The 20,330-nt window shown below is 40.7% G+C and overlaps 1 protein-coding gene across 2 annotated transcripts; it reads left to right on the forward strand.

Moving 5' to 3' along the window:
* The first annotated feature begins 91 nt into the window (after positions 1–91).
* On the forward strand, positions 92–18,784 carry THOC1 (THO complex subunit 1). 2 transcript variants are annotated; one of them, XM_066329634.1, is made up of 22 exons: positions 92–198; positions 1,257–1,330; positions 1,438–1,498; positions 2,409–2,475; positions 3,531–3,649; positions 4,441–4,489; positions 4,998–5,093; positions 5,348–5,430; positions 5,893–5,966; positions 6,566–6,674; positions 7,747–7,878; positions 8,235–8,335; positions 9,621–9,687; positions 9,850–9,900; positions 10,562–10,632; positions 11,494–11,517; positions 11,926–12,021; positions 12,300–12,365; positions 14,338–14,421; positions 14,645–14,792; positions 16,316–16,394; positions 18,330–18,784. In XM_066329634.1, exons 1-22 carry the CDS (start codon positions 151–153, stop codon positions 18,623–18,625), a joined length of 1,995 nt encoding a protein of 664 aa, XP_066185731.1. In that variant the 5' UTR covers positions 92–150; the 3' UTR covers positions 18,626–18,784. The 2 variants fall into 2 exon arrangements, with proteins under 2 accessions (XP_066185731.1, XP_066185739.1); XM_066329642.1 differs by lacking the exon at positions 11,494–11,517.
* The last annotated feature ends 1,546 nt before the right edge of the window (positions 18,785–20,330 follow it).

The raw sequence follows: 20,330 nt of genomic DNA on the forward strand, positions 1-20,330 counted from the left end.
CGGCTGGGCTCCGCCATCCCGCAGGTGTTTCCCACCCAACCCAGCCCCACGGCCGCTGCCGATGGCGCCCCGGCTCCTCCCCGTTCCCGCCGGGAAGGCGGGAGCCATGGCGTCATCGGCGCGCGCCCGCAGCGCCGCCCGCCCGGGAACATGTCGCCGCCGCTCTTCAGCCTGCCCGAGGCGCGGCTCCGCTTCACGGTGAGCCTCCCCCGCGTCCCTCCGGCCTTCTCTCCGTTCCTCCAGCCTTCCCTCCGTCCCCGCCGCTCGGACGGGGCCCGGGCGGGCGGGAAGCTGCGGGGCCGGGCTGTGTCTCGGGGCCCGCGGCCCGGCCGGGGCTGCAGCCGGGAGCGGCCCGGGCGCTCCGCTGTGGAGCGGCTGCGGCGGTGTGGCAGTGAGGGCGGGCTGCACGCCGGCTCTGCCGAGGGGAGCATCAGTCTTCAGAGAAAGTTAAAGTAAAGACAGTGAAAGTGTGCCGTGCCCCCCGCAGCAAAACGCCCGGGCGTATTTCGCTTCCTTGCTCTGCTGAAGGATGCTTTTCCTTTCCCAGAGCCGGGGGCTGCCTGTGTGCCCAGGCCTCTGGATCCCGGCGTTTGCGACCCAGGTTGTCAGCCAGGAGGGTGGGATTTGCACAGAAGTGATCGAGGCACAAGCACCTGATCCATTCGATCGATTTTGTAGCAGGAAATAGTAACTTTTAGACGATCTCAGCAGGAGTCATGGGCTTTTCAACATCTTCATAAGCGCAGGACTTGTTTGTAGATGGTAGAAGATTGGGAGGAGCTGTTAAATCCCGTGAAGACAGAGAGGCGCTCAGGCACACAATGTGATTCTTGGAGCTGTCCGTGCAGGGCCAGGAGTTGGACTCAGTGATCCCTGTGGGTCCCTTCTGATAATATCCTGTGATGTCCCAAAAGTGTCCCAGACCACCATAACCACCTGAAGTTGTGAGTGTGGCATGTGAAACAACGATAGATACAGTGTTGGTCACAAGATCGTGATGCCCTGTATCATTTAGAAATGCTATTTTCATCATGCTATTAGCCCAAGTTTGAGGTGGGATCCTCTACTAGCTCAGGTGTGTAATTCCCTATGTGCTTGTTATTTGCCCTGCTTGTTACAAGGCTCTCTCTGTAAACTAACACATGGTGTGTGGCAGAAAGATTCCTTAGTATTTCTGTTCACTGTCAGAGGAAGGAGGAAGATCCTTTTAGTCTTGTACTGGTGTTGTAGCTTTTTTTTTCTTTATATTTTGGTAGACATCCACCAGAGAGGCTCTGATTAACAAAAGCATCAAGCCATTGTTGAATGCATTTAACCAGGTTCCTGGAAGGTAAGTAAAAGCCATTTGATTTTTTAAGAACTGCTTATTTAGATAACTTTTAGTAATCTTGTGCCTGGGAGTTGTTACTAACTAAAGTGGAATGTTTGCATTTGCAGTGAAAATGAAAAGAAGTGTACCTTGGATCAAGCTTTTAGAGTTGTTGTAGAAGAAGAAATAGTAAGTACTTTAAACTGCTGAGGCTTATCTCTTGTTGAACCTCAAATTTCTATTACCAGTCTAGTATGTTAATGTAACAGCAACTTACTTTAGTGTAAGAAAACACTTTTTTTAGAAAAGGAACTATGTAATGATGAGGTAGTTGAGATTAAATACAAATGATTCAAGGAGATTGGTAGAATCTTGTATTTTACAGACATCACACTACGGTGAGAGCTGTTGTCTGAGCCTTTTCTAGCAGTTCTTTGTAATGCTTATGAAAGTCTGCTACATCTTAAAATTCTAATTCATAAACATGCATTGTTCAATAACTGTACTTTAGGAGTGGGTGGAAGGGTAGGTTTGGAGTAGATGTCAGAAAGAAATTCTTCACTCTGAGGGTGGTGAGGCACTGGAACAAGTTGTCCCAAAAAGTTGTGGATGCCCCATCCCTGGAAGTGATCGAGGTCAGGCTGGATGGGGCTTTCAGCAAACCTGGTCTAGTGAAAGGTGTCTCTGCCCGTGGCAAGGGGGTTTGAACAGTGAGATCTTTCAGCCTCAAATCAAAACTATTTTATGGTTTGTTACTAATATGTAACAAAGCTGTCTTATCAGCTAAAAAGAATGATGAAAGGAGTCAAATAATGTATGATCAAATAATATTTGAATAAACTCTTAATGTGGGATATTGGTTTCAGAGGTAAACGACTCTCTGTGCTTTTGGGTTTTTCTTTAGTGGCTGGAAACAGGAAAGGTTTCATACTCAATAAAACTTAATACAGTTAACTGATAGATCAGATTTCATAGATTGTTTTGGAATGTTGAATGTCAATATTTGTTTTAAATATGCCTACTTTGGAACAGGAATTTTAGTTTTGTTACATACATTATGGTCAGACTAGAGAATTTCAACACTGTTTTCTTTGTTTAGATAAACAAAGCTCCATGTGAGAATCTCCTGGCAATTATTTCCCTTGCTATTAATGGAGTCACAGAAGGTGAGCATATCTCTTTCAAATCTATTGGCAGTTTTAGGGACCATTTAGGGAAATTTTAAAATCCTGATTTCTCTAAGTCATCTACTGTGGTTAGCTTTGGTGATATATGGCTCTTAGGCTAGTGGCTAGTAAGCTTGGGTTTGTTTCAGAAGAGAAATTAAGTATAATATAATTAAATTTGGTTATATATGTGACATTTGTGTTGGAATCTTTTTTGTTGTTGTTGTTGTCAATAAAGAAAGATGAATGGGTTTGGTTGTAGCATGATTAGCAGTTTCTTTGTCCAGCATCCCTAAATGATTAGAAGTTTCCCATCATAATTTCAGAGAATAGACCACTGAGGCAGAGAGGTAAAATGACTTGGCAGAGGCAGAAATAACATCTCCTGGATATCTGTGCTCATCTCCTGTCTGTATGTGGCTGTTTTTTACATCCTTGAATCTGTTTCAGTAGCAGATCATGTCAGAAATCGGTGTGCTGATCTCTTCTGAAGTGGCTTTTGCTCTCTTCCTCTTGTTTATTTGTTCACATTCTTTATTTGTTCACATTATTCATCAAAACTTGTTTGTTGTAGTAAGTATAGGTCAGGTACGTGTACGTTTCGTGGGCTGTAGAATAACAAGAACTGTGCTATGACGAATGCAGGCACTGCCTGCAGAGCATGGGTGGGTGGACCTGGAGCACTGTTTTAGTGGTGCTTGAAAAGGTTTTCAGGCTTCATGGATGTGTGTAGTGGAACTAACTGGGAATTTAGAAGTCTCAAAGGGTTCTCCTGCAGTCTGCAAAAAGATATGACATTGTATGGAGACTTTGAGGTCATTACAACAGTGATTTTTAAAATATTTATGCTAGTGCAAAGCTTTTGCAAATCTCATTTGAGTATATGTAGAAATAGTTTCAATGAAAGTTCACATTTTAGCCCAGGTTTTCTGTTAGGATTTGTAGGAACTTATAAGAACTTCTTCCTTCTACTATTTTAAATAAAATGCTCCTCAATTGTAACACATCTGTTTTGTATTTTGGTTCAAATTTGTTGAATAAAACATTTCTCATAGGTATCTGCACTGCATCAACTCCTTTTGTGCTTCTGGGGGATGTTCTGGATTGCCTCCCTTTGGATCAGTGTGACAAAATTTTCACTTTTGTGGAGAAAAATGTTGCTACATGGAAATCGGTAGGTATTTTTGCAAAATGTTACGTAGTCTGGCCAAAGCTTTTGTCTACAAGAACCATTTTAAGGGACAGAATTTAACTGACTTTGTAGCTGACACATAAGTATCAGGAGCTCCAGAGATAGCACCTGAAAAGCATTTTAATGTCTCAGTGTTGTCCTAACCTGGATTTTCTAACTATAACCTCCTGCAATTGTCATTCAGGCTGGTTTATTTCAGATAACATCATGGCCCCTGATACGTTCACAAACTGTTGTTTATTGCTAGTTCAAGTATCTACCAATTTCTCCTTCCAGATCACCAGTATTCTGAACACTGTAACTCTTTTGTGTGTGATCTTTGCTTGTTTGTATAAATCATTATCCTGATTTAGGGCAAATTTGTGAGGAAACTTCTAGAGAGGTCCCTCTTGAAAGCAGATTCAAGTAGTCCATTCACCTACAGGTTTGGGAAAAGATTTCCTTCTAAATTTATCCTCAGTCATACATGGAATAATAAAGGAAATGAATGTAAAAATTAGTAAATTCCAAGAACAAAAAAGGGGATTGTGTTCTTACAGTTCATTGTCACACATATTTTTTCTTAATGGAGGGTGGATCTAAATGTGTTTTGTGCTTTCTTGGAATTTGTGGGACTTGGCTTTTTGTGAAACCTGCCTGTTACATAAGGGAAGACTCAAATTTAGAGTTATCTGTAGGAGTGACTCATACTTTCATATCTTGTGATTGGATTAAATGTGCTCAAGAAGGTGTTATGATCTCTTAATGTTCTAAATACCTTTGCTCTGTTTCAGAACACGTTTTACTCTGCAGGGAAAAATTACTTGCTGCGCATGTGCAATGGTGAGTGGTAGTTTTTCAGGGAGGGGGGAGGAGTATTAAGGAACTTTGTATCTCAGCAAATGAAAAGTAGTTTAATAATTTGATTTGATTTAAATTCAAATGCGTTGTTCAATAAGTAATAAAGTTAAAAGGTGCATCACTCAACAGATACGCATTCTTGCTTATTAATGTAAAGGTCATTCAGACCTCAGGGAATTCTCTTCATCACTGGAGATCATTATAGAAGAATATCAATCCTCAGCAATGACACAGCCTGTATCCAAGGCTATATTTGAGTAGGATTCATTCAAACCTATTTTTATTGGTGTTGAAGGTGTTAGGAGAATTGTCAGAATGCATTTGGAAGAAATATGTCTGGTCAGAGGGAGTCACTGGCATTTGAATTTGTAAATATGCGCTTCTTTTCATTAGCTCTGTAGGTCATGTAATTAGCAAGTCTTGAATTCTGTTACATGAGAAATGAAAAAAGGGATAAATACTAATGTTCTTTACTTTTTACAATATTTAGACCTCCTAAGAAGATTATCTAAGTCACAAAACACAGTCTTTTGTGGAAGAATTCAGCTGTTCTTGGCTCGGTTATTTCCGCTTTCAGAAAAGTCAGGTGAGATTTTTTGCATTTCATTACGCTTAACATTGGGACTCAATAAGCTGAAACTTTTAAGTTTGTGATGGTTGCAGACTAAATCCAATTGGACCAAATCACTTTGCAGTGTATCTTAGTTCTTGTTTCTGTTCTTGATGTTGTGACTTGTTTTCAAATGTAAGTTTTGAATGCTCTGAGAAATAAGTATCAGCATTTCATAAACAGATTTAGGAACTTCACAGCTTTTAAAACTTACTCTTTGTTTTTCACAGGGCTTAACCTACAGAGTCAGTTTAACCTGGAAAATGTCACTGTTTTCAATACCAATGAACATGAGAGCACTTTGGGACAGAAGGTGAAAATTCCTAGGTTGTTTTTCACTGATTCTGGAGTAAACGTATAAGATCGCTTGCACAAAAAGTGTTTGGGACTGTAGGTTTATAATTTGGTTGTCCCTCTACCAGACCAAGCTGTTGTTTTGGGAATAGGCATATTACCTGGAACATTAAACTGTACTCTGAAGGGAAAAAGATGGGTTTGATTGTGAGGAATGAGCAATGTCAATTACTGTGCAGAGTTTTCACCCCAGTATGCAGAGGACAGAGCTGTCTCTTCAGCTGTTTTCAGGAGAAGCAAGGCTACCATTGCATTAAGGCAGGAATTCCTTGCACATCTTGCAGTAATAATACTTGAGAGATTTTTTGAGTTACCAGCTTAAGCTTTCTGATCTAATATGTAATTGAATGTTTGCAGTAAACAACTCTTTGCAAACTGTAGTGGCATTTCTATAAATCTTAAATATTTTTTTCCTATTTAGCACACGGAGGAGAGGGAAGAAGGAATGGATGTGGAAGAAGGTGAAATGGGAGATGATGAAGCACCAACAAATTGGTGAGCTGACAGAAATTTAAAACCTGAAGCGAAGCTTTATAAAGTGAAAGGAAAAAAACTGTTTGGGAAATATCTTTAAATGCTGCGGCCCAAATTCTCCTCATCTCCTGCCCTCTGGAGATTAGGTGTATCTAATCAGTGAAAACTCCTGGCAGTCTTAAATTGTTGAAGTTGCCTGGAAGACAGAAATGTATAGATTTGAAAAAGTTGTATACCGTGGCTGAGAACCACTCTGGTTTCAACAGTTTTCCAAATTCCCTTCACAGGACTTGTGGTAAGATATATTTCAGGGATTTTATATGCTTAAGGTGAAAAAGCTGTGTTCTCCTTCGTGCCACAGATAGTGAAAAAGTCCTCTAAGATCCCTTTTGTGTACCATTTTTGCTTTTATGGCAAGAAAGTAACAATAGACTGAATGGAAAACTCTTACAAGGACAAATTATGAGTTACAGATTTCTCTGTGACGGTTCACTACTGACTCACTAATTTACTTCCAAAATGAATTATATTTTCTGGGGTTGTACATTCCTGAGTGAACTTAAATATGATATATAGCTTTTCAGTATGGTGTTTTTTCTTTTTTTTTTTTTTTTCCACAGTTCCATTCCAATAGATTATAACCTGTATAGAAAATTCTGGTCGCTTCAAGATTATTTCAGAAATCCTGTGCAGTGCTATGAGAAGGTGTCATGGAAAACGTTTCTTAAGGTAATATGAGTTCATGCTTTCAACCATTCAGCCTAAGTCAAGGTCATGGTTTACACGAGTAGCAGTGACTTCGTAAGCATGGAACAGTTCAAAGGTTCAGGCCACTGGAAAGTAATAGTGTATGAGAAAATGCATGTTGCTGTTCTTTAAAGTGAGCCTTTTTCTGTAAATGACTATGTTGTGTTAAAATGTACAATAAACCCCCTAATGTATGTCAGTACCAGAGATACTTTATATGTTGCAACAGTGCCAGAAGTACCTTTTTTGTGGTTTATCAGCTGCAAAAAGCAGAACTTTTGGGTTTGGATGGGGGTTTTTTACCCCAAGAAGACAGATAGCTCTGTCTAGTCCTAGCTCTTATTTTTGAGTAGTCATATTGATGCCAGTGGGATCCTAAAGATTACTGGTTTCTAATGAAGGAAATCTCTTTGTAGAAGCAATGACTTTGAATGTCCTCTTCAGCCAGCTGTTTCAGTTTTGGTTAGTATGAATATTAATGAGGATTTATTGCTAAGGTACTGTTTCCTCACAATTTGTCACTCGGTATTTATTTAATTCAAAGAAGCTTAGGGTTTTTTTTAATCTTCATTCTCTGTGTTCTGGTAATAAGAGGTGACATCTGTTCAGACATCCTAATGTAAATCTAATTAATGACATCTACTAATGGCGTCAAAAAAAAGAAAAATACCTACATAATACCACCACAGGTGCAATTAAGGAACTGATCAAGGCCAAACTTAAGTATTTCAGATGGAATTTTTAATATAGCACTGTTCTCATATGAACCTTTTTTCTTCATGATGTCTAAACAACAAAGCACTGTTCACAACCCAAAATTTTGTTTTTCTTAGCATACTTTAAATATTCTGTACAATTAAATATTCTGACATTATAATGCTTCCATTTCATTTGTGTTCAGAGAGGTCCTACACATCAGTAACAAGTGGGTTGTTTCAATGGGCTGATAGCAAATTTACAAATTATTTTACTTGCTTGGCTTTAAGTCTAGTGTAGTTCTCTAACTACAAAGGTTCAGTATTGTTTTCATGTGGTGAATAACTCTGTTTTATAGTACTCAGAAGAAGTTTTGGCTGTTTTCAAAAGTTACAAATTGGACGACACTCAGGCTTCCCGAAAAAAGTTGGAAGAACTAAAAACAGGAGGAGAACATGTATATTTTGCTAAGTTCCTAACTAGTGAAAAGGTACGTGATTTCCCTTCCAGAAATCCAGCCTGATTGAGGTTGGAGGGAGCTTATATCTGGTTCAGCCTCCCTGCTCAAAGCTCTCAGCTCAAGCAGTTGATCAGTGTCCAGTTGAGACTCTACAGTTTCTCTGGGTATCCCATTACACTGTTTGGCCACTTCATTTAGATTTATTCTATTCCTTTTTCTATTTTATTCTTTGTGAGTTGCTTTTGTTAATTAATGACTCAGAGGGGTTCTATTTCTGGAGTAAGAGGCTTCAGTAAGGCTGCCATGTGCTCATTTGTTGCCTTTACAAAGATAAGTTAAAAGAGAGTAAATATTTAAAGATCTGTTGCTTTTTTGTTGTTGTTTAGCTCATGGATTTACAGCTGAGTGACAGTAACTTCCGTCGTCACATCTTGTTGCAGTACCTAATACTATTTCAGTATCTAAAAGGACAAGTCAAATTTAAAAGGTAATGTGAAAATATTTTGTGTTTGGGGATGGGGAACTAGGAACTTGGAGATAAGCCAAAATATTTTAAAATAGTTTGCCTACTTAGTCTGAGGCTGTGGAACTTGGAGCCTTGGATTGGTAAACACAGAGTGTGGCTGAAGTTATCTTACAGCAGGAAAGCAGAGCATCATCTCATTCATTTCTCTGCTCCTCTGCCTGATTCTTCGCCTTCCCATGGTCTAGTGTTTACTGGACTTACTCAAACTAGTAAGGTCATACGGGCAAAAAGCCAATCTGCTCGTTTTTGCAGAGTAAATTTTCTGCCAGGTAGGTGAGCTGTGGGGTCTCAGGGAAGTAGAAGCCATTAAAACTTGCTTACAGTGAGTGCCAGCCATGAGAGGGAAGGAGGCTCTCCTTGGCAGCACCAAGTTGTTAGACCAATCCAAGGTACTTGTGTGTGGCATCATTTGAATCTATACTGACTCTGCAATGTGGCATTGGTTGCTGATTTGTTTTTTCTTCGTGTACTGCAGAACTCTGTCTAAAATGGCAAGAAATAACAATGGTGATTGTTGCTTTCATAAATCAATGGGATAGAACCAAACCCCATCTGTTCCTAGTCTCTAACGTTATTCTGAAGAAAATCCCATCTCTCTGTTCACTTCCTGTGCCCTGGGCCATATGTGCACATAATAATTAACATCCTTAGCAAGGCAGCTGTCTCCCACCTGCTGTATATTACTTTTTATAAACAGCTCTCAAAAAACTTTGTAAACTAGGTTAGGATCATTATCCTAATTCTACAGATTATTTATCAAGGCAGTCTAGTGGCTGAGAAGGAATGGAATTCAGGTCTTCTGAATTCCAGTTCAGTCCTTTTGAGGTGGCAGTCATTTCAATGTTGATGGATTAAAATGTTCATTATAAATAGTCACTTACTGGTGGTCAAGGATGGCATGAGATACAAATGGTGTAGTGTAACACTTGGTGAATGTTTTTGAGGTAAATCTTTTCATTGTCTTTTCGTTCTTTTATGTTTGTTGTGTTTTGGGTCGAACATCAATGTGTGATCTTGAATCACTCAAATGGACTTCCTATTGGGTGAATCTACACATTGAAAGTATAGTCCCCAAGCACATCTAATTAATTCCACAAACTAATAGATGGTCAGTTCCTGGGACCAGAGCACATCGCATTCAAAGCACTTTCCTCAGATCCCCTCTAACACCCCTCAGAAGGTCTGTAGTGTAAATTATGCGTTCTCAGCACACTTCCTGATGTGTTGTTTTGTTTCTCATTTCCAGTTCAAACTATGTTCTAACAGATGAACAGTCTCTTTGGATTGAAGATACTACAAAAGCAGTCTACCAGGTTGGTACAGTAACTACTTTCATATTACATGGAAGAATATTAAGCATGTAATATTGTATCAACCACCTTTGAAGCAGTAACCAGCATTTTCTCTGGAGTTTTTTTCCTACATATTCTGCTACAGATAAAATGCAAAAAGTTCACCTTTTCTCCCATTCATAGCTTCTTTCAGAAAATCCTCCAGATGGGGAAAGATTCTCAAAAATGGTAGAGGTGAGTATTTTGATGCCTGCCTGAACAAAGTCTGTATAGCACATAAAAAAGTTTCAGCTTACACTAGCTTTAGGAACACAGCTATTATATATGAGAGAACTTTTACCTCATCTCAGTAAAAAAAGTTCTTATAATGTCTTTTTTATTTTGTAGTCATATTTTATCCCATGTTTTCGTTAATACTCTTTTCTTCCTTCTTCTGGGGAGGCATGGAAATAAGCCTGTATGTGCATGTGTGCATACAGGACAATAGATTATTAGCAAGCAAAAAATATTTAAAGTTTTTGCAGATAAGAGTCCTGTGCCCAAGGACACAGAAATAAAATACAAGTGAAAATTACAAAAAGTCCAAGGAGTTGTCTTTTTACTTTGCTTTTTTCCTTTACTTTGACTGCCATCTATTTTCTCATTTTGACCAGGGGAAATAAAGCCTTTCCCACAATTTTTGAAGAGAGGGGTTGCACTATTTTATTTTTTTTTGAGTAAATTAAACCAGTTGCCTAAGATTATACTGATGATCTTCAAGATAGTGACTGAAACACACAACCTAGAACAAAGTTTTCCTGTTAATTTTAATAGCTCAGTTTAAAACCTGAGGGTCAACTCTAAAAGTGCTTATGTGCGATATTAATAATGTGCAATACTTTCTGGTTTTCTGCAGCATATACTAAATACTGAAGAAAACTGGAACTCATGGAAAAATGAGGGCTGCCCAAGCTTTGTGAAAGAAAGGTAACTGTGTTATGAAACAGCAGCTTTCTGCTACTTGTTTGAAATGGTGGTTGCACTTCAGAGTATGGTACTACCCATGGTGCATAGGAGCATTAACCATTCACACAACGTGGAGATCTGTACAGTCCCTTCAGTGAGTGCAGAAGGCTCTTAAATTTCTACCAAAAGTCTTAAGGCTTGCAGTGTGTCAGGGAAGAGGTTGTTATGCGTGTGTGGGCTCTCAATGCATGAGAGCATTCCTCATTGTCTCATTGTCTTGTGGTACTGAGGATCCAGTGGTCCAGGAGGCTGGGGCAGGTTCTGTCCCCTCCTGCTTTCAGCAGGTTGAAGTGGTCAGTGCCTGACTGTCCTGTGTATCCCTTTGGATTGCCTGTAATGAAGCCTTTGGCATTAGGGCTTTGGCAGGGCAGCATACCTGGAGTTCATATAACAGTTCTCTTACACAATTTATTTATTAGTTTGCCACTTGATGGTGATCACTTACCTTAAGGGAAATGCAATTAGATGGCTTTCACCACTGAAAGTTTCCTGTGTTATTAGTTACTAACTAGTGGCAAAGCTTGAACTTTGATTCCATGTGTCTACTTGACTATCTTGAGGGGATGACCAAACATTTGTCCTCCACCCCTCTTCATTGTACACACAGACTGTGGCCTCTTTGTGGTAAAGAGCATCTGGGTCATTATCTCTTTGGAGATTTAATTTTACTGGAGAGATGAGGTGCAGCCTCCTCTTCATGACTTAAGCTGTTTGCAAAATAAAGGGAATGGGGTTGTTAGAAGAGAAAATTACTGTTGCAGGGGGATTGTGGGCAAGTAAAATTATGAAATTTGACTTTTACAAATATTCTGTCTCCTTTAGATCTCATCCAGAGTTTCAGCTTGGGTAGGTCTTGCCCTAACCTCAGTGCTCTGGGATCTCCATTCTCTGATCCCATGAAATCAGGTGCAGCTGGGGAAAGAGACCTTGCAATCATAGAGCAGATGATCCCAGCAGCAGGGTAGATAATGTGCTGCTGGCACAAATGTGATTCGCTTCCTTCTTTCTATTGGGACTCTGGTAGACCTTCACATTTTTGAGTGAACTAATTTTGGTGTCTGGCAGTATCCTTTCCTTATCTCTACTTTGCCTCTTTCCCGCTGCCTCCTTCCACTCTTAGACTCCATGTCCTTCAGTTCTTTCCTTATGATTTAACTTGGCACCACCTCAAGGTGAAAGGTGAAGGTGAAAAAGCTTTTTTTGTTCTTGAGATGTTACTGGTTTGATACTAAAGAGCATTTTTTTTTTCTTTAGACCTCCTGATTCTAAGCCAATGAGGCCTGTGAGGAAGAGACCAGCTCCAGAGGACTTCTTAGGAAAAGGATCAAACAAAAAAATCCTTATGGGGAAGTATGTTGGGTTCTCTTTCCTTTACAGAATTTCTGGGTTTGGCTCAGTTATTTGGTTTTGGGGGTTTTGTGTTTGGGTTTTTTTACCCCCACTGTTTCTTCTGTACAACAGTTTTCAAACATCCTTACTTTGGAACTGCCAAAGGATACATCATTCTTTTAAAACTTGCAGTAGGCTTTCTTTCCTTATAACCATCTTTTACAGGTCTCTTTAAAACTGTCCATAAATGTGGAATGGTAGAATGAACATAAACAATGTGTTTATACTTTGCTTTTCAGTGAGGAACTGACCCGCCTTTGGAATTTATGTCCTGATAACATGGAAGCCTGTAAATCTGAGAGTAGGTAGGTAAAAAATGGGTGTGTCATTGTCTAAAGCTAACTAATTAGCACTCTAATTAGGGAGTTACAAAATTGGCGTAGGAAAGATTATGATTTTAGGAGCTGTGCATTTCATACGTTCTTGAGAGAAGGTGGTTGTATGAATCTTTGCCTTGAGATCTCCTTACAGTTTTCTTCACTTCTTAGAGTGTATATGCTGTCAGTAACTTTCATTGCTTAGCAAAGTAAAATCTAAGCTGAAAACCAGATGACAACTCCCCTTCTGTAGAGCATGATTGTATAATTAATTACCTTATATAATGAGGGAAGATTGCCAAGTCTGGCTCTGATGAAGTTAACATGCTACTTGGCTATGATTTTTAAGTAGGCCTGTGCTTTAAACAAAGCTAGATAAGAGGAAATTGGCTACCAGGCATTGTTCCAGCACATACCAGGTCTGCTCATGCGGCAGATACAGAAAAATGCAATTATGGGTTGTCCCTTATGCTTGCACAATTGTAGGAAATACTTAAAACGTACTCTGCTATGCAGCTTTCTTTTTTACAGATACCAAAGTCTCTTTTACTGTGCAGACATGATACAGAGTAAGAAAAGTTGGAGAAGGAATGGGACAGTTCCCAAAGAGGACTCTGCAAGTAGTGGTTGTAAAGTCTGGTTGCCTGAGGAGAGCTGCTAGCTGTGCAGATATCCTGAGTGAAGGAATTGCTTTTCTAGAAGTTTAGAGCTTTGCAGAGGTAGTGCCCTCATTTCTTGTGAGGCTGGGATGTGCAGGAGTGCCTTTGACAGGCCCTGTCATACTTGCCTTTACTAGGCCAGGAGATGAAGGTGGAGTTGTGTTTGGGACCAAAGCTTTTGGGTCCCTGTGTGATTGTATTGTGCTGCAATATCTTTAAATAACAATAAATAATTAAGGCCCTTAATAAATGGAGATAAACAAGGAAAATGCATGCCATGGTAAACAGGAAATAGTAGCCCAAACAGTAAACGGATCCCATGGCATCTGGATTCAGTTCCAAGTTTTTATTATGGCCTTTGTGACTGTGCATGGTCAAGTGAGTGTAGCTTTTTGCTTTGGTTCTTCACGTCTCCATTCAAATGGGGTAATACTTGCTTGGCTGTCCCCTTTTTAGATGGCTGTTCTGGGGATAATATGGCAGAACTCAGATGGGTTTTCAAGGTTCTGGCTTTGATTCCAGTAGTCAGTGATGGTGTATGGGGCACTGCTGCCCTGGGCAAAATGCCTTTTTCAAAACAGAATTGAAGTGAATTTATAGACCAGTGTGCTTCACCCCTGCTCCAGCCCTTTACTAAATTCCCTTGCAGAAGCAGGTGTGTCTCTGCCAGCATTAGGTAGGAGAAATACAGATCATTATGAGCTTGCTTTGCACCACTGAGAGTCTTGGCTCTCAGTAACCTACAGCTCTTGTGCAATCTGTGTTTCTTGGTTAGAGTCTTCTCAGCAGCAAACTGTCTGATGGTGTGAAACTTCATTTCTGTTCTGTTTTTAGGTCAGGGTTCCTTTTGTGCTGCTTGGATTACCTGTCAGAGCCAACCACAAGCAGTTCTGAGAGCAGATGGAACTGAGGTGGGGGGTGGCAGGGTGACAGCCATGTTTTACTGCTGCTACTAAGCAGCACAAAACTGGCAACCATTTTAGACTCCTGAAATGCTAGTGCTGTTGACAGATGTTGATATCACCTCTTGGTACGACAGGAGGTTTTAATGTATATAATAGGCAGTGCTAGCAACTGCTGGTACACTCTAGTGGTTATGCAGTAAATAATTTTATAGCAACATGTATCAAACAGTTTCTTTGCTTATTTAAAGTTGTTAAATTTGAGTGGGTTGATTTGGGTTTGTTTTTTTTTTATCTTCAGTGGATGAGCCTGAGATGTGTCTGAAGGAACAAAGACTGTCTATTTTCAAAAAGTTTGTAAAGCATTTTAAGCTCCTTATTTGATTTTTTTTTTTTTAGGGAGTATATGCCAACACTGGAGGAATTTTTTGAGGAAGCTATTGAACAAGCAGACCCTGAAAACATGGTTGAAAATAAGTATAAGTATGTCCATCTCCACTGTATTTCACTTGATTTTAATGCCTTTCATGTTTGGATTGTTAAAGAAAACAGACTGTTCTCAGCATTACTAGTATCTGTGCAGGACTCCAGAAATGTACAAAAGCTGTTTAAATTTGGACAGAATTATGTTACTAAATGTCTCAAATCTTTCTCTGTTTTTTAATAGATACCAGACTTTACTAATCAAGCTTGTGTTCTGTTGTAGGGCTGTGAACAATTCTAACTATGGCTGGAGAGCACTGAGACTTCTGGCACGCAGAAGTCCCCACTTCTTCCAGCCAACAAACCAACAATTCAAGAGTTTACCTGAATATCTAGAAAACATGGTAATCAAATTAGCCAAGGAGCTGCCTGTAAGTTATATTATCCTATAATAATAAATGCTGAATTCATTCACTTTGTGCTATTTCCTCTGCAGTCCATTTGGTACATGGGGACAGAGAGGGGAAAAAAAAAGCCAGGAAAAGTTGGTACGCTAAAATAAAAATTAAAAATAAAATTAGTCTAATCTCTGAAGATTCCAGTAACAGTAAACTAAGTAACATTGAGTAACCTAGTAACTGTTGAGCCCTGTCTTGTACTCTGAAAAAAAAAAAAAAAACCCCAAACAAAAAAAAACAGCTGTGGCAATCCTGTTGGTAGACAGAAGTTTATATATATATATTTATTTTTTATATGTATCTCTGTGTGAATATATACATATATATATTAACCCAGCTGCTTGGGTTCCATGTCGCAGGGTAGACCTATTTTATGGAGGTATAAGCCAGAATCATGGCTTATGGACATACTGGGGTGGCAGGAAAAGAGGCAGCCTGTGCAGCTAAGTGTTACCAGAACTTTACAGCAAGGTTTGGTTTGCCAGAGTTCTTCTATCAGCTCCCTGACTTCTAAAATATGCAAAGCAAGAATAAACCTTGTGGAGCTGTAAAATTAAGGCATTAACCATTTGTTTGGTCAACAGTACAAATTTGAGTCCAGGGAGGGGCCTTTCAGATGGTTTTATGCACAGTGATGAGGGAGGCTGCCAGTGAGGAAGGGGCACTTTCTACACCTCTGAATTAGCACACAACCCAGCAACATCTTGCAGATACAAACCCTGCTTCTCTTCTGAGGCCTTCCTTCTGTGTAATGGGAGGTCTGAAGGTTGGATTTTAATATTTAACATATGGCTGTTTTGTTTCTCCAGCCATCAGAGTTAACTGTATGCTAATAGCAAATTTAGAAAAAATGTGGGAATTTTAATTTGTTGAATATATTAAGGTATGGCTGTATGCAATATTCCTGATTGTACTACTGTCATGTGCCAAAGGCAAGAAACATGATGTGCAAGAAACAACTATGTACCTAGGGGCTGTGGCTGAAATGTAGAAAAAAGATGAAACCTTTTGGCTGATCAGTAGCTGAAAGAGGGAGTGAAAAGTTTGTTGTTTGTATATTTGTTTGCCACCTTCCAGAAGTCTGAAAGTCCATAAACTTTGGGGAATTCCCAGGTGTGGAATAAAATTAGTGAGTAACAATAATAATGGGGGTTTTTAAAAACAGTTCATCAGTAGTGATCTTAAATTTGGTTGGCTGGGGTTTTGGGTTTTTTTGGGGTTTTTTTAGCAAGTGATAAAGCTCGCTATGGAGTGAGCTTTTGTTGTTGTTACTATGAAAAGGAAGAACCCTGTGAAGTGGATTTTTTTATGAGGTTTTTTTAGTTAGTAATAGTAGAACTTACTGGTGTTTAGGAGACTCTGGGGGATTTTTAATTTTCGTATGGGATCGTGTCAGGCTTTCCATTCTAATACACATTCCAGAGATAAGCACAGAGCTGCTGAATGTATCTTTGAACACAAAATTCATCCAGTGATGTTTCGTTCTTTCATTGTAGCCTCCTTCTGAAGAAATAAAAACAGGTGAAGATGAAGATGAGGAAGATAATGATGCTTTATTAAAGGAAAACAATGAAAGTAAGATTTGCACATTCTCAGTCTTTTCAATTTTTCTCTTGATGTGTATTGCAAAATCCATATTTTAACATAGTTTCCACTGAGGGCCGTCAGTCCTGCTTACCCCAGTGCATTCACACCAAAAAGCACAGCCTTTTGGGGACAATGGGCTACCAGGAGCAGCCTCCCAGTGTCCTGGCCTGCAATGCTGAGAGCATCCAAGCTGTTGGATTAGCACTTCTATTAGGAAGCCTTTTACACCTTTCCTGCTATGTGGTGTATGTTGCCCAGCATCACTGGGTGTTCATGGCTGAAATGTCAGCTGTGTAAAAGCCTGTGTGAGTGCTCCTCACCCACTTTCCTGTTCTCTTTGCTCTTTAAGCGCTGGGGTAAGCACTTTCCCTTAGCCCTTCCCAGGGTGGTAGTTGTGGGACTTTCAAAAATGGATATATTCCATCTCTGAAATCTTTACTTCCTCTTCATTTAAAATACCTTAAAGGCAAAAGGTTCTCTGGGAGAAGAGCACCTTTCCTGACAAACATCATCTCACTCATTTTTCTCCACAATCCACTGCTGTTTATCTCTTGGCTTTAATCCTGGCATGTCCTGCTCCTAGGTATCCTTCCCCATCTCCTTTGTCTGTGAATCTGCCCTTTTCCTTTCTCATTCATGCCTTCATCTCACAGCACCTTCTCCCTTGCGTGTTGTAACCCTGTGTGCCAGCTCCTGGATCCAGCATGGGTGGATGGGATATGCAGGGCATGGAAGCCAAACACTGGGTGCCTCTGGCAGCTTGGTTGCAAGCTTTTTTCTGTCAGCGGAAAACCATCTGTGGGATTCTGTGAATCTCTCTCGTTGCCCTTTTCCATCCAGCATGTGACCTTCTTCACAGTCTCTTTTCAATAGTAGAGAAGTTCTTTTCAGCTTAATGCTATATCCCACAGCCTTTGTGGTGTTACTGTATGGGATTTACATCTTTCTTTAAATCTTAGAGCAACCATGGCAGCTCAGTTGGCTGAGATATAAGGGAAGTGATCTGAGGGCTTTATTGTTTTCTTGTTCTGCATCTTTTGTCCTTTCCATTTCATGTGACTTTAGCTCAGGTAAATGAGTGTGACTGATAATCACTGGAGAGACTTCAAACTTTTACTCCATGCCAACTGTCTCTTCAAGGGGCATGGGAAGAGAATAATTTTTAAAAAGAGATTAATTTTTAATAAGATATCTGTATTTTATTTAAAAATAGGAATATGATTAATTTCTCTACGTAATTCAGTCTTTGGTGTTTCTTTCTTTAAAACTGTGAAATAAACATGGAGGGGTAAGCCATAGATTGTAGACCATGATAAGCTATGAATGTGCAAATCCACCTGTAATCACTACAGCACTTGGCGTCTCAGCAGAGCCTAGTGTTCCATGGTTTTTATGTCAATGCCAGAATGACAGAAAATTACTTAAAGTACTGACTACACAGGAAATTTACTGTCACAGCCCTATTGCCAATAGGAACATGAGAAAAAAGGAAAGCAGCTGCATTTGTTTCATTGGTTCTTTTTAACCTGGGTTGACCTTGAGTAAGGTGACTAAAAAATTCCAAATTCCTAAATGTTAAAGACTTATAATTGACTTGTGTTGAAAACTGTGGTCTGCCTGTCAAAATCCTTGTTTTCAGTTGGAGGAGGCAGTTCTGATGTGTTTAAGTCTTTAGCACTTCTCTCTCAGTATAATAGGAGATAAAAAGCAAGATTTTCCTTATTATGGGCATTAAGCAATATTGCTCTTGAAACCCAGGTAAACACATGTAAAAATCTCTTGTAGCTCTAGTAGGTTTGAAAAGCTGCAGGAAAAGTCAGTAAATAAACAGAAGATTTAAAATGAGGCAGATTGGGGAAGGTTGATTTGCAGTGTGTGGAGATGTTCCCTGTGTCTCACTGGTTCCTTCTCCGTTTTCCCCAGGCCCAGAGGTGCAGCGGGACAAAGCCATGACAGGCGAGCAGATCGAGTCCTTCGCCATCAGGCTGGGGGAGCAGTGGAAGGCCTTGGCCCCCTACCTGGAGATGAAGGAATCTGACATCCGGCAGATCGAGCTGGACAGTGAGGACGTGAAGATGAGAGCCAAGCAGCTGCTGGTGGCCTGGCAGGACCAGGAGGGTGCCCACGCCACCCCCGAGAACCTGATCCTGGCGCTGACCAAGGCCGGGCTCGGGGACCTGGCCGAGAGCCTCACCAACGACACCGAGGGCAGCGGCTAACTCACCTCACGTGCCAACTGACTGACTTGGGGGCTGGGGCTGTTGGGAATTGTGACTCTTCTGGTGCTTGCCATTGATAATTGTTACTTTTGTCGCTAGGTAACGGATTTTTGATAGGTATTTTATGTTCAGTAAATGATATAAAGCTTTTTAATAATACTGTTGGATTGTCTAAATGGTCTGAGAAAAGGATTAGTCACCCTGGCCTGGCATTAGGAAGCTTCATCTTTGGTGGTAGAATATAAAGGGGAGGGCACAGAGTCCTGGGAGCTTTTGGGACAGGCTGTGGGACGGTTTGGCACCAGCAGAATTTGGGTTGCTCCTGCTGGACAGAGAATTGGCAAGCTCATTCCTGACAGCAGGGGAGGACTGTGTGTGAAGGACTTCAGTCACCCTTTGGGGTGATGGGAGCTGGGGGTTGTCAAAATCTGCCTGGTCGAGGTAAGAGGGTTGTGATGGCACTCGAAGGCACAGCACTGACTTCCAGGGAAGCAGCACTGTCCACCTCTCCCACTGAGGCACTGGTTCAGTAAATGATCATGGGCTTTCCATGCTGGTTTTGATTTGTGATTGTTTTTAGCTTCTCATTCTTTGGCTATGTAGGAATGCCCGAGTCCTGATAATTTTTTTTTTTTGTCACAGGTTGCTGTGAAGGTTTCATTTTAAGGCCATGGTTAGCTGTAGATGTGTACAAGCTGTTTTCCCTCAAAATGTATATTTTTGGGGTGTTAAGTGGCAGCTAGCTACACCTTGTTCTGTGGCTAGTTTGTGTAGTGTTTCTGTCATTTAACAAGATCTCTCTACTGGGTCAGTGTTTGGAAAATAACTTTCACTGAACTCTTCTCTGTACTTCTTCAGCTATTCACTCATAGCTATGAATTTCCAGCATGATCAGCTACCACCTCAAAGGAGACTTTCTGCCTGCAGAGCCATTGACAAGAGTTTTGTACCTGCTGCCCCACTTTGGACTTGACTTAAATGTGATTTGAGTATATGAGGATTTGATTAGGGTGCTTCACAGAAGGTTGGTAGGGGCAGATACAGGAAAATTACCAGAAATAACAGCCCAGGTCTTAGCTCCTGCTGCAGGTAGGGGTTGGTAGAAGGTCTGAACCTCAACAGTTTCAACTGATTAAGGGACTTGAGCATATTGTGAGTGGAGGTGTGCAGGTGTGACTGACAGCTTCAGTGCTGGGAAAGCCGAGGATAACAGTAGGAGGATGCAGTTCCACAAGCAGGCACAGGCACCATCCCTTCTTCTCCTGCAACAGGATGCAGAACAAGAATTTAACCCTGGAGGAGCCTGTAGTTTCTGTGGGGCCTGCAGGAACAGAGGGCTGTCAAGGTACTGTCAAGGAGGGCTTTCTTAAAAGAGCAGAACTTGCCTTAAAGCGTTGTGCCGCTTAAGATACAGCCCCAGGCCTTTGGTGTGCTCCCAGAGGAAGCTGTGCAGGGAAGGTGGCACTGGAGTAACAATTGCAAGGCTGAGCTGAGTGTGACAGCTGGAGAGGATGCCACTGAAGGACCTTTCCAATTGAGTGAGGCACAGGCAAACTCCCCACTCTGCCAACAGCACTGAAAGTATTTCACATGAATATACGGACCAGCTCTTCCAGAGGGCACTGGGCACAGCACCACTGGGGCCCTGTACATCGAGGGGTGAGGGGGTTCATGACCTTGACAGAGCTTTTTAGGCTGTGGCTAG

This window comes from Sylvia atricapilla, chromosome 1, assembly GCF_009819655.1.
Source record: "Sylvia atricapilla isolate bSylAtr1 chromosome 1, bSylAtr1.pri, whole genome shotgun sequence".
NCBI lineage: Eukaryota > Metazoa > Chordata > Aves > Passeriformes > Sylviidae > Sylvia > Sylvia atricapilla.

What these genes read in the sequence shown, in the direction of transcription:
- THOC1 (XM_066329634.1), top strand. Translation starts at nt 151, where the DNA reads ATGTCGCCGCCGCTCTTCAGCCTGCCCGAGGCGCGGCTCCGCTTCACG. An exon ending in AGGCGCGGCTCCGCTTCACG is followed by an intron (nt 199 to 1,256) that starts GTGAGCCTCCCC and finishes ATATTTTGGTAG; the next exon opens with ACATCCACCAGAGAGGCTCT. An exon ending in GGACAAGTCAAATTTAAAAG is followed by an intron (nt 8,336 to 9,620) that starts GTAATGTGAAAA and finishes TCTCATTTCCAG; the next exon opens with TTCAAACTATGTTCTAACAG.